We start from the raw sequence: 14188 nt of genomic DNA, 5'->3' as shown, positions 1-14188 counted from the left end.
GTGTGATGAATTTAACCTCCATGTGCCTCACATTAATAGTAATTAACCCCATCATGTACCTCACACATTAACCCATTATGACTGAGAAACATGATGGGGTTAATTACTATTAATGTGAGGCACATTCAAAATCCATCATCACACCTCGCGCCTCACATCAGAAAACGGAAGAACTTTTTTTTTTTTTTTATTACTGTTGGCAAAGTACCATTTTGGTATCGAAAATCGCAATACTACACAATCTAAGTACAAATTCTGGTATCGTGACATCCCTACTGTGCAAAATAAAGATGATAAACCTACCTGAATGCTAGCACTGTGGTTGGGCATCCCTGATGATAGGGATATTAACACTGAACAAAAAATAAAAAATGAAGGATTAGAATACCTTTATTTAACTGCACGAATAGATAACCTTGTGTTCGGTAAACATACAACCAATAGCATGCTTCATAAATAAAAACATTTTTCGAGAATTACAGTGGCAGTAAAAAAAACAAAACTTTTGAGGGAATATTTTATTTGTATTTTTTCTTTTTTTTTTTAAAGTAACACCTTCTACATTTCTAACATGCAACAAAGACACAGTTTAAATGATGTAGGCAGTGAGAATGACTGCTTCACCTTCTGTATGCGGAGCGTGCTCATAAGCAAAAAGATTCTGGATCCCTTTGCGTGCCATCATTTACTTGAGTAATTTAACCTCAGGTCCGCTTTATCATTTTGTCTAAAAATTTGTGCAATACAGCATGCACGGAGAAGAATCTTGAGATAAATCGAACAGCATAGTGCACGTGTTCAGATGAAGCAGAGGCCAGTACACCTGGTCTCGTCTCTGGTCATTTACATGCAGCGCAAGCTGTATGATTATTTCATTTTAGACAAAAGAGATATGTTTAGGAATCTATTTCCCAGCAGTATAACGACACGCTGGTGGTTTAGTGCTAGAAAATCTAGGGTCAATTTCCCTAGCGTCAAGCCTGTTCACATCACGTTTTGGCCCTACATTTATCGTGTACATTGGGAAAGTTCACTACGTACACGCTAAATGTGTCCATAGAGCTCCATTAGCCCGATGAACTCCATAAGATATATGGAGAGTGACGTCAGGGGCTTCTCCAGTCACCGGCCTTTGCTCTGGTCAAGGACTTCATAGTTTAAAGCCCCAGACTGGGATACGTTGCTGCCTTACGTCAGAGGTATATGTCGGTACTCCTCCCGAAGTATACCTCCAACGGAAGGAAAAAAAAAACGTGATGTGAACAGGCTCTTATTCATTCAAAACTAGGGTTGCTAAATGCTTACCATGCCAAAAGTTTCACATCACTGGAGTAAAACGATCCACTAATATTTGAATTTGACACAATAGGAGTCTTCATTTGCTTTATTTGTGATCTATTGAAGTGGGCGAGTCTCACTAAGGGCCTGTTCACATGACCGTTGCCCTTCCGTTGATGGGGTTAACCCGACGGAACCCTCGACAGAAAGGCAAACTGAAACCTCAGCTTCTGTTTCCCTCACCATTGATATCAATGGTGACAGAAACCTAGCTAATGGTTTCCGTCTGTCTCCGTTTTGACAGGGTTCCGTTGTTCTTGACGGAACCAATAGCGCAGTCGACTGCGCTATTGATTCTGTCAAAACAATGGAACCCTGACAACTGTGACAGACAGAAACAATTGGCTATGTTTCCGTCACCATTGAGTTCAATGGTGAGGGAAACTGAATTTTCCGTTTGCCTTTCCGCTGAGGGGGTAACACGACGGAAACCTCTGACAGAACCCATCAATGGAAAGCGACGGTGATGTGAACACAGCCTAAGTCCACCAGAAGGTGTGCACCACATGGAATTCTCTCTATTGCAATGCTGCTGGTTTGCATTTGTTGTGTCTATTTATTTATGTCTGTGTTTTACTCTGAACTGCTGCTGCGTTTTAGAGAAATCATAGTTACTGTTGGCTATAAAGTGTAGCTATCATCATCTGCACATTGCACAGCAGGCAAGAGAAGTGTAGAGCACAAAGGGCTGCGCTTACAAGAGAGTCTGCACAATAACATCAAATAAGTGCACAGACACACTGTCAAGTTGTCATTGTCTTAAGTTATGACTTAAAGGAACAGTGTCATCCCCCAAAAAAATTTTCATATGTTCAAGATGTTAGTGCTTTATTAAAAACGTTTATATTTATTTGTGTGTTTGTGTTTTACTTTTTATTATTTTTACACTTTTTCTTCCCTATGGGGGCTGTCATTTTTTGTTCCATTTCTGTGTGTGTCGATTAACGACACATACAGACATGGAATACGGCAGCCACAGTCCCATAGGGACTGCGAACGGCTCCCGTCCCATTGACTGCAGTGTACGGCGTCTGTGTGGGAACTGCGCATGCGCCGCTCCCACACAGTCCTATTCGAAATTGGCGCCGTCCGGCGCCATTTTCCTGTGGACCGGAAGTCGCGGCCGGACAGTAATATTACTACTTCCGGTCGCGGCTTCCGGACTTGTGCACATGGAACAGCGGCAGCAAAGGGAGCGGACGGGCCGGAGGGAGCCGCGGCGGTAGGAGCAGGTAAGAGATTTCAATGTATGTTAGTGTTTGTGTGTGTTTACTACTGTATGTAAACCTACTACACTGTGGGTTACCTCAAAAAATGGCGACACACAGTGTAGGAGGTTAAACCTTTCAAACCCCTCGTTTATCCCGGCACTAGCCAGGATAAAGGAGGGGGGAATGCTGAGAGCTCACTAGAGCGAGGGCTTTTAACCCAACGTTGCAATGCTGCAATTTTGGGAACAGCTCCATCTAGTGACCAAAAATGGGTAGTATTATAAATTAGAAATAATTTATAATATTTCCTGGACTCGTGCAAAAAAATAAAAAAAATTTGAACAATGTTTAATCACCCACACACTAAATGTTTAATTCTTTTTAAAAAAACATGTTTTTCTGTCAACACATTCCCTTTAAAGAGGCTTTGTCACCACATTATAAGTGGCCTATCTTGTACATGATGTGATCGGCGCTGTAATGTCGATTACAACAGTTTTTTATTTAGAAAAACGATCATTTTTGACGGAGTTATGACCTATATTAGCTTTATGCTAATGAGTTTCTCAATGGACAACTGGGCGTGTTTTACTATATGGCCAAGTGGGCGTTGTACAGAGGAGTGTATGACGCTGACCAATCAGCGTCATACACTTCTCTCCATTGATTTAGTCAGCAGATAGCGATATAGCTATATCGCTATCTGCAGCCTCATACACACACTAACATTACTGTAGTGACCTGATAATGAATATACATTACCTCCAGCCAGGACGTGATGTTTATTCAGAAGCCTGACCACTTCTCCGAGTTACAGCATAGCAGGAGTAGTCTCGTGAGATTACGTTTTAAGCTGTCATTTACAGCGAGATCTCGCTGTGCTGTAAATCACAGAGACGCTACAGAAGTGGTGAGGATTCTGAAAACACATCCCGTCCTGGCTGGAGGTAATGTATATTCATTGTCAGGACACTGCAGTAACGTTATAGTGTTTATGCGGCTGCACATAGTGATATCGCTATCTGCAGTGTAAATGAATGGAGAGAAGTGTATGACACTGATTGGTCAGCGTCATACACTCCTCTGTACAACACCCACTTGGCCACATAGTAAGCCACGCCCAGTTGTCCATTGAGAAACTCATTAGCATAAAGCTAATATAGGTCATAACTCCGTCAAAAATGAAATGTAGAAGATAGGCCACTTATAATGTGGTAGGAGAGCCTCTTTAAAGGAACAGTGTCACCCCAAAAAAAAATGTTAATATGTTAAAGATGTTAGTGCTTTATTAAAAACGTTTGGATTAATTTGTGTGCTAGTTTTTTTTATTTTTACACTTTTTCTTCCCTATGGGGGCTGCCATTTTTTTTTCCATCTCTATATGTGTCGATTAACGACACATACAGACATGGAATACGGCAGCTCCAGTCCCATAGGGACTGCGAACGGGGCCCGTTCCATCCACTATCGTGTACGCCGCTGTGTGGGAACGGCGCATGCGCCGCTCCCACACAGTTCAATTTGAAATGCGCGCCGTCCGGCGCCATTTTCCTGTGGACCGGAAGTCGCGGCCGGACAGTAAGATTACTACTTCCGGTCGCGGCTTCCGGACTTGTGCACATGGAGCAGCGGCAGCAGACGGAGCGGACGGACCGGCGGCGACTGGAGCAGGTAAGTTATTTCTATGTATGTTCGTGTTTCAGTGTGTGTTTACTACTGTATGTAAACCTACTACACTGTGTGTTAGCTCAAAAAATGGCGACACACAGTGTAGGAGGTTAGACCGTTCAAACCCCTCGTTTCTCCCGGCACTAGCCAGGATAAAGGAGGGGGGGATTCTGAGAGCTCACTAGAGCGAGGGATTTTTACCCAATTTTGCAGCATAAAGCAATGTGGTTGCTTTACCACATGCAATGCTGCAATTTTGGGAATGGCTCCATCTAGTGACCAGTGCTGGGAAATATTATAAATTGAATCCAATTTATATTTCCTGACTCTTGAAAAAAATAAATAAAAATTAGAACAATGTTTAATCACCTATACACTAACTGTTTAACTAAAAAAAAAAACAAAAAAAAAAAACATGTTTTGCTGGCAACACATTCCCTTTAAGCATCTAAAAATAGTAATTCTAATGTTAATTTTACCAATGGTTCCAATTATTCCACTTACCAGCTATTACAGTATTCACACATTCGTAGAGGAGAGACATTGCAGACGTACTGTATGGAGGAAAAATAAAAAAGAAGCAATTAAAAAGTGTGATAAACACATAAGGTGCAAGAAACTGGGTGGAAAAGGGAGTATAATCATGAGCCCAGCATCACAAGGCGATTAACGGAAAGAAGAAAACCATTCTCCTACTATAGTGACCTTTAGTAAAGCAATACTTTTCAGATTGTTGCCGTTTTAGTCTTACATTCAAGTCCCCTCCAAATAACTACATTTCAGTCATTTCATTGCAATGGATTTAAAGTATACCCGTTGAATGAACTACAATAAAAAAATAAAATAAAAAATTTAAGTAATATTGTAATGGAAAGGAACAGACAAAGCCGCACTGAAATATCATACCTGTGTATAAGATTGGTCAGAGGTTCAATCAATTTTTTTCCCAACCTCGGTTCCAATGGAGTAAGCGCCCCAAACTATAGTCAAAGCAGTAATGCAAAGGAGACATTAGACAACCTATACCGTAAACATAATTTATTGAGCTAGCGCAATACATATAAGGCCAAGGGGTTTACAGAAATAAAAGATTCCACAGGGTGAATGGGTTATGGTGGTGTTTCCAAGTATTCCTAGGAATTAAGCTTCACGTTTGCCTTTAAAAACTTGTGTCTCAAGACGTCTACAAACCATGCTGAATTAAATCCGCTACGTGTCGAAAAAAAAATAACCTAGTGACAAAAAGGAGTTAAGACTGTTAAATATATCTCACACATGACTATCTTATCCAACAGTTTACTTTCATTTCTTGAGATGAGGTGTGAGATTTTAATGTTGATTAAAGATGTTAATTAGATGGAAAGAGAAAAAACAAATAAAAAATAAAAAGACACGAGGTGCTTACCAATTTGATAATTTTAATTAGGACCCAGTTGTTAGTAGAAGAAGTCATGAGCTTGAAGAATAGCGGAGCCAATGACAGGTAGTTTTTGGGGTTTCTACGAGCTAGTTCACAAATAACATTCACCGCTGCAGACTGAACCCCTGGGTGGTGGAAAAAATAGGTCACTTACAACCAATTCTATCAATATGTTTAGAGGAGGACAAAGAAGAAGTAGTTAGAAAACTCTTACCTGGATCAGGGTCCTCCAGCTTTTCTTTCAGTCTTGCGAATGCTGGCCGCAAGGACTCTGGATACTTGAGAAACACTTTATACATGATCAGAACAGCCTTTTTTCTAATGTATGGCTTTGTGTGGGACATCTACAAGGAACGTGAAGGAATTTAACAGATATTACATAGCTTGTACTTATCACTCGAGAGTTTGGCTCGATTCACATTAGCATTATGGCTTCTGCTCTTTACAGTTAAAGGGGTTTTCCTATTGAGTTCCGGAAACCACATAGCTCGCCGTGCTACGCTGTTTCGGTAACTCCCATTCACGTCTATGGGAGTTCCGGAAACAGCGTAGCTCAGTGAGTACTTGTCTGTTTCTGTAACTCCCAACCACCTAACCAAGAAGTGGCCGGGAGGAAGCAGAGCCGAGTAAGATAGAACTGGGTTTAGGGGGCCCTGTTCTAGAGATAGGTGCAGGTCCCAGAGGTGGTACCCGCATCTATCAGACTTTATGGCATATCCTGTGGTTATGCCATAAACGCCCAAGATGAGAAAACCTCTTTAGGCTGGGTTCCCACAGAGCAGCTTTGCTGCAGATTTTCCCTGCATTTTGTAAGCCAAAAACAGAATTGGATCCAGGAGGGCAGACCTATAAGGCCTTTCTTTGTATATTTCTTCTGTTTAGGTTCCGTTCCTGGTTTTGGCTTAAAAATGCATGCAAAAGCTGCAGTCAAACTGCACTATGGAAACCCAACCTTAAAGAACGAATCCTGACAGATCCCATTAACTTATAATTATGTTGACCAAGATTGTCGTTTTTATTTATAGCAAATCTAGCACTGCAGACTACGCTTTTCTTGAGGTCAAAACCATTGAAACACAAATGGAGAACCCACCACCAGTGTGAACAGAGCCTATGCAGATGAACAAAAAAAACACAGTAATTAGCTGTAATCACAGTAATCTGTTGCCATTTGCTTGACATATATGTTCAGCCATTAACAAATCAAACAACAAAGGGAAAATTAAAGTATAAACTGAAGTGGTCGACTTTCAATCACCCCATTGCAGTGTGATCAATTAAAAGATACAATCACAAATTCATTTAATGCTCTAAAGATGTAGGAATATTAACACAAGCGGCTTTAGCGGTTTCACACGTACTGAACTGCATGACCAGCTTTAGACATTATAGATGTCTGTCAGCTGAACGCACATTTGTTTGACAGCGATTCCTCCGGACACGCCCATACGCACGTCGAGGGAGCTGCCATATACATTAAATGGTATTTCGGTCCCACCCAACATCATTTATTGTGTAGGGGCCAGCCTTAGGCTACATTCACACAAGCGTGACATAAAAACTGCGTGTAAATCGGTCTGTGCACGTTGCATTTTTGCATCAGTGTGCTTTGCGTGTAGAATGCGTTTTTTCACGCACTTGCAAGCACTTTTTTTTTCACTGTAATTGATGCATGAAACATGACATGTGCATCCGTGTGCTGTCTGTGGTTTTCAGGCACCCATTCACTTCAATGGGCGACTAGGTGCATCCAATATAGGACATGCAGCGACTTTCTCGCAATGGACACTCGCTGCGTGAAAACTCACGTGTGAATAGCCCCATTGAAATCAATGGGTCCGTGTGCCTTGAAGAGGAAATTCAACCAAGCTTAGGGCCTGTTCACATCAGAGTTGCCCTTCCGTTGAGGGGTTCAGTCTGAGGTTTCTGTCGGATTAACCCCTCAACAGAAAGGAAAACGGAAACCTTAGCTTCCGTTTTCCTCACCATTGAACTCAATGGTGACGGAACCCTATCTAATGGTTTTCGTTTGTCACAGTTGTGACAGGGTTCCGTTGTTCTTGATGGAACCAATAGTGCAGTCGGGTAACTAAACTTTAAAAAAAAAAAAAACTTTTGACGTGACATGTCAGAAGTTTTGATCGGTGGGGGACCGAGCACTGAGAGCCTCTCGGATTCCTAAAACAAAGCGAAATAAGCGCTCAGATGAGCACTGTGCTGCTTCGTTTCAGATACTGAGCCACGTACACCGCTCACTCAGCTTTCCGAGTAAATAAAAAAGACCATCAGAAACGAAGCGGCACAGCGCTTACCCAAGCACTTCTGCCGCTTTGTTTAAGCAATCGGTGGGGATCTCAGTGCCCAGACCCCCACCGATCAAAGCTTCGGACTTGTCACTAGGACATATCAAAAGACATTTAAAAGTTTAGTTACCCTTTTAAATAAAAAATAAATAAAAAAAACATACAAATTCTGGATTGTGGCTAAAAGTCTGACCTAAGCAGGGCCTTACAAACAGCCTGAACTAAATGCCATTTAGTTCTGTGCCGTTTTCCACTTTATTGCCAACACATATGTAGAAAAGAATGGCCTTTCTTATGCCATTAACAGTTCCTTAATGAATCAGAGCTAAAATCAACGAAACAATGGATAAAAAAAAAAAAAGGCAGGTTCGCCACAGACATATGAATTTAGCCTTAGCTGTATTGTCTATTGAAAATCCAAACTCATCCTTCTGTCATTACAAGATTAGGTCACTTTGCCATACTTTACACTGCAGCTTAGCTTGTTCAGATGGTTTGCTACGTCAACCAGAAGTTAGCTTGTGGAGTGCTCATTCCTTTACAGCAAGGACAGAATGATGGTGATATGCAAACTAAAATGGTCAGTGAGTAAAAGTAAAGTACTTGCCACACAAACTGGGGCAAATAAGCCTCAAGTGTAGAGGGGGGGAGGGTCTGCTTTTAGTAAAGCGAATGTTTTCAGTATGGAAGTAAAATTACTGTACTTACCAGCGTCATGATGTCATTCGCCAAATCCCTCGCCAAGTCCGGAGTGACAAAACAGGATAGCCCAGTCAGGGCAACACCAGTATCGTACTGATTAGGACTGCTTAAATCCTGGAAAGAAACCAATAGTTTGGAGTTATAATAAAGTTCTTATCTTTTAATATGTGCAAACAAACATAAATAAAAGGCTTTTAGAGAGAAACATTTCATTCTCCTCAAGAAATTATCCTACAATTTGATTGTAGGATTTATTCTAGTATTTTGTATATCAATTTGAAGCATTGATAGGCACAATACTGGGGGTATTTCTAATGCTACTGAACGGACATAAAATCGGCCATCCACAGACTTACATCGGCCAAACGCACCAATTTCAGCAGGATCCGTCAACCATTCAATATGTATTAGATGTTTGGCCAAGTTAGTTTGGGAGATGTCGGGGAGAAAATAAAAAGAAAAAAAAGAAAAGATCAGGCATTCAACATGCCCGATCCTTTGTTCTCAAAGGCGAAAAGTCGCCGCTAGAGATGTCTGGCAGTGGCTAATTCCCCTCTCCCCATTGACATCACATGCACGCTCAATGGTGGACATGCACAAGAGCGTTAGGCCAACAGCTATTGAAGGTGTATCACCAACCTAAAACAAGGGACTGCATCACTTACCTTCCTTATCTGATTAGTGGTCAGCATAATGACATCTGTGCCCTCATGAAAGCATTGTGAGGCAGCCAGGTATCCAATTCTCTGAACACAGACAAAAATAAGCGAAGGAAAAAAATGAAATAAAAAAAATGTCCTTACATGGATAAAATAGTTGATCTAAAAATGGCAAGCCAAGTTTGTTTTAAATCTTACCTTGAAAGTAAACTTCGAGGCGCTCATCACCTCAATAATATTAAATGCAGCCCAGCTGATGTCATAGCCTAACATTTGCAACTGTTGACAAAAGGAAAAATTAAAAGGTGCAAATAAATAATTGAAAACGGTGTCAATTCTAGGAATTATACGTGTGATTTACGGATGCACGATGAATCAAAATTTTGATACCATTTAGATGTTGTGCGGGGGCAAATTGTTCAAAACCGCCAATTTATGTGTTCCGATACCAAGCTGTGTGGCCGCACAGCTTAGTATTGAAATAAATGGAGAACATGGCGCGCGCGCAGTGAAAAGCGTCTGCGATGGTCACTAAGAAGAGAACCTTTCACTGCCCCTTTCTCACATGCTCAGATTATCATTGGTGGCAGTAGAGAAAGGAAGGGGGAGCGTATCTCTTGCCTACTGTGATGCCTCGCTCGTCATTAGTGCCGGCCACGTGACAGTAGGTGGGAGAAACGCTCCTCGTATCCTCTCTACTGCCACCAATGATAATCTGAGAGTGTGAGAAAGGGGCAGGGAGGTGACTGTCCTTCCTTTCTCTACTACCACCAATGATAATCTGAGAGTGTGAGAAAGGGGTAGGGAGGGGACTGTCCTTCCTTTCTCTACTACCACCAATGATAATCTGAGAGTGTGAGAAGGGGCAGGGAGGGGACTGTCCTTCCTTGCTCTACTGCCACCAATGATAATCTGAGAGTGTGAGACAGGGGCAGGGAGGGGACTGTCACGAGCGGCACAGGTTTCCGGATGACGTGCCTGTGTCGCTCACGCTGCAGTGTAGTGACAGATCGGCCCCAGGCAGGTATTACAGCAGAGCACAAGCTTGAAATAAAGGCAGCCAGCATTGACAATTGGGGTTAATGTGACCCACATTAATATCAATGTTGCCACTATGTGAGGGAAATGATGAAGTCACTTATTATTAATGCGTGGCACGTGGTGTTATTAATTTAGTACCTCCATGTGCCTCACATTAATAGTAATTAACCCCATCATGTACCTCACGCATTAACTCAATGCTGCCCATTACAACAGTGGGTGAGGTACTTGATGGAATCACTCACTATAATGATTATAATGGGCACCATTGGGTTGAGTGCGGAAAATGATTTGGTTAATTCACATGATTGTGTTCGGTGCGTGAGATACAGACCGGAAGGTCCTGTTCACACAGTTTTTTTTTGCAGGCAGAAAATTCTGCCTCAAAATTCCATTTGGAATTTTGAGGCAGATTTTGATCTGCCTGCACGCCGTTTGCCGCGTTTTCCGCTCGCGCCGTTTGGGCGCCACGGGCAAAAACACCGCAAAATACGCTTTCTCTGCCTCCCATTGATGTCAATGGGAGGTCAGAGGCCTAAACACCCGAAGATAGGGCATGTCGATTCTCTGTAAACGCTTGCGGGACAAATCAATGGAAGGCATTTTCAGACTTTTTTGGCGCTTTCTCAGACGCGGTTTCCACGTCAAAAAACCGTGTGAGCATGGCATAAGTCGCCCGCTATTCCTGGATCCAACATAGTTCAGAAAACCGGGCTCCTAGCATCATAGTCATCCATGATGCTATGTGTCACTGCCTCCTCGCGGGAATACGGTCCTGTAGGGTAATCATGTTTTCAGTATGAAAGCCCGGCTTCTAAACTATATTGGATCTAGGCATAGCGGGTGACATGCGGTCTGTATCTCACGCACCGAACACAACCATGTGAATTAACCACATCATTTCCCTCACACATTAACCCAATGGTGCCATTTCTAATTATAGTAAGTGATCCCATCAAGTACCTCACTCACAGTTGTAGTGGGCAACATTGGGTTAATGTGAGGTACAGGATAGGGTTAATTACTATTAATGTGAGGCACATGGAGGTTCAAAATTAATAACACCCTATGCTTCATCAGAAAATGGAAGGACTTTATATCTTTGAGGTTTTTTTTTTATTATTGTAGGCAAAGTATCGTTTTGGTATCCAGTATCGCAATACTACTCTAAGTATCGTCGTATAACAAAAAAGGGGAGGGGAAGGGAAAATAAAAAAAGAAAAGAAGGGCAAGAAGCGTTTGGATCAAAGGATCTCTAGATTGGATAAATAAACCGGCTTAGGAAGGTATAAGTTACCTAGCAGGGATAGGGTGAACAGTCCATTGATTAAGAACACCCCATTTCAAATCTCATTTAACATCATGCCACATTACATTGGTATAATATTGACAGTTAAATGGGAAGAGAGAAGGAAAGAAATGTACGCATCGAAATCTATGCTCCCAAAGGCAAAACTGTAAGGTATTGGTGAGTTATCCCTTTAGAGCACAGTACCGCACCTATTGCAGACATAGATTGCTCGTGTTGATCTTGTGCCAGACTATGCTGTTCAGACCCTCACTGGGTGATACGTTGTATATATTTCTGAATTGCCTTTAAGAAAATAGTTGTATCCCCCAGCGTAAGGGCCGGTTCACATCAGTGTTGGCTTTCCGTTGAGGGGTTCAGTTGACTGCGCTATTGATTCCATCGAAAAAAAAACTGAAACCTGCCGGAACGGTGACAAACGTTTGACTTTCCGTTGCAAAGTTCCACAACGGAAAGCTCCGACAGAACCCCTCAACGAAAAGCCAACGCTAATTTGAACAGGCCCTTATCTAGTTGCTCTTGTATATGAACAACAAGTCCATTACCAGTGAATGATGCTTATAAATAAACTTTATTTTGTTGCCACTAGTCTTATTTGTAATTGAGATCTGGCAACACTGAGCACTAGGTTATGACAGCGGCTCAGAGGACACTACTCTCCCTTTCAGTAATCACCGAAAGTATATCGTTCAGTAGCAGGCTGTAAACCAGAAGTTTATCGGCTGATTGTATAGTTTATACTGCAATAAATATTACAGTTGTCGGCAGCACGTCTCCTTGTGCTGCAGATATGATGGAAATGTATGGGGATGAACGATCGTAACAACCGGTCGTCCTCATACATTACCAAGCATAGAACCTTTTGAAAAGAGCAAGCAAGCACCGATAGCCAGTAAACGGAACCCACATTTTACCCTGTTAGCATTACCCAAAGAGTGTGAGTGTGTGTGTCTACAGCCCGAGATAAGGACCCCGAGGTTAGTCATTCCCCCGGTACTTAACAACTCAAAACCCTCTCTGTGCGGCGTGTGCGCCCGCGCGTGCATGGTCCGGCCAACCAAAGCTAGACCGAGGATATGTATTATGCGTATTAGTACAAACATAACAATTACTGTATTAAATCAAATGTTCGAACGGATTTCCTTCAGCAACTTGACAGTGTCCTAAGCAAACGTAAAACGTGTCGATAACGTTATTTATGACATCTGGTGTGATTGAATTCCTGCAGCTCCTCTAAGTTTGCGATCCTGGTCTCATAGATTTACTTTCTAAATACCCCCAGTAAAAAAAAAAAAGTCTAAAAGGGGTCAGATCTGGTGATCTCGGTGGCCATTCTATCGGACCTCTTCTACCAATCCTTTGATCAGGAAAATTATCGTTCAGAAGATTTCGAGCTCGCAGAGCTCCAACCTGCTGATACCAAACATTGCGGAAAGCTTCTCCAGCAATATTTTGAATTGCTGGTATCACTTGGTTTCTTAGCAAATTGCAGTCATTTTCTGCATTTATGTTTCCTTCAATGAAAAATGGTCCTACAATATGATTGAGCAATAGTCCGGCCCAAACGTTCACCTTCTGAGGATACTGGGTATGACTGTCTCTCATCCAATGTGGATTTTTGTCTGCCCAATACCTCATGTTCTGTCGATTTACAGAACCGTTTAGTTCAAACGTAGTTCAAAAGCACAGTCGTGTTCATGAGGCCTAAGGCTGTGGTTAGGGACAGCTATAAATCGCTGTTCATGGAAATGGATTAAATTTATCTCACTACAAAAAAAAAACGTGTTACCGCTTTAACTTGAAAATCTCTTCAAAATCTCTCCTGACGTGTGTGCAGCTCTAAAATCCCAGCATGTAGAAATATAAAAAAAATAAAATAAAAAAAATACTAGGAAATTGATTGACTGGAGTGATTTTGAAGAGATTTTCAAGCTACTCAATACATTCCTATGGACCACGATCTATCACAGCGATTTTATTGTAGGGATATAAATTAGCTGTAGCCCAATACATTCCTATGGACCGCGATTAATTTTCTCTCCTCAAAAAAAAAAAAAAAAGGTCTATTTCTAGCCCCAGCCTTATATCACGAGCAGCTGTACTGCATGATCTGTCAGTGCTCTTCTATGCTAAGACTAAGGGAAATATCTGGAAGCTTGTGGTAAAATATCTAGTACTGTTTTCTGCTTGCCTAACATTATCCATCTAGTTGCATAATGTAAAAAGTACATTGGCCTTCTAGAATAAAAAAATAAAATTTAAAAATAAAAGTGCGGTTTTTTACTTTTTTTTTTTACGCTGCAGAATTGCTGTGGATTTCTTTCCACTACGTGTGGACTTGGCCTTAAGCATAATCCACAATCCTAACAGATGTGCCTGGACTTTCATTATTTCCTATAGTTAGTACTTATAATTCACAATTGGGTGTAAATGGTAAAATTTTTATTTAGAAATAATGATTAATTGTATTCAAATTTGTACTGTAGAAAAATACGAAAAGTGGGCAGAAAAACAATTAGCACATAATAGAAAAGACA

At 41.5% G+C, this 14188-nt stretch overlaps 1 protein-coding gene across 1 annotated transcript in view; it reads right to left on the bottom strand.

Moving 5' to 3' along the window:
* The window catches only part of AP3D1 (adaptor related protein complex 3 subunit delta 1), a 147107-nt gene that overhangs the window by 119094 nt on the left and 13825 nt on the right, over nucleotides 1–14188 (bottom strand). Inside the window, exons 3-10 of the mRNA XM_075864439.1 lie at nucleotides 9500–9580; nucleotides 9308–9388; nucleotides 8649–8756; nucleotides 5852–5981; nucleotides 5623–5762; nucleotides 5124–5197; nucleotides 4722–4771; nucleotides 304–353 (exon numbers count right to left, since the gene is read on the bottom strand). Coding sequence (XP_075720554.1) covers nucleotides 304–353; nucleotides 4722–4771; nucleotides 5124–5197; nucleotides 5623–5762; nucleotides 5852–5981; nucleotides 8649–8756; nucleotides 9308–9388; nucleotides 9500–9580 — 714 coding nt within the window. The remainder of the gene's footprint in view (nucleotides 1–303; nucleotides 354–4721; nucleotides 4772–5123; nucleotides 5198–5622; nucleotides 5763–5851; nucleotides 5982–8648; nucleotides 8757–9307; nucleotides 9389–9499; nucleotides 9581–14188) is intronic.

This window comes from Rhinoderma darwinii, chromosome 1 (genome assembly GCF_050947455.1).
Source record: "Rhinoderma darwinii isolate aRhiDar2 chromosome 1, aRhiDar2.hap1, whole genome shotgun sequence".
NCBI classification, from domain to species: domain Eukaryota; kingdom Metazoa; phylum Chordata; class Amphibia; order Anura; family Rhinodermatidae; genus Rhinoderma; species Rhinoderma darwinii.
This window is presented reverse-complemented; position numbering and strand designations above follow the sequence as displayed.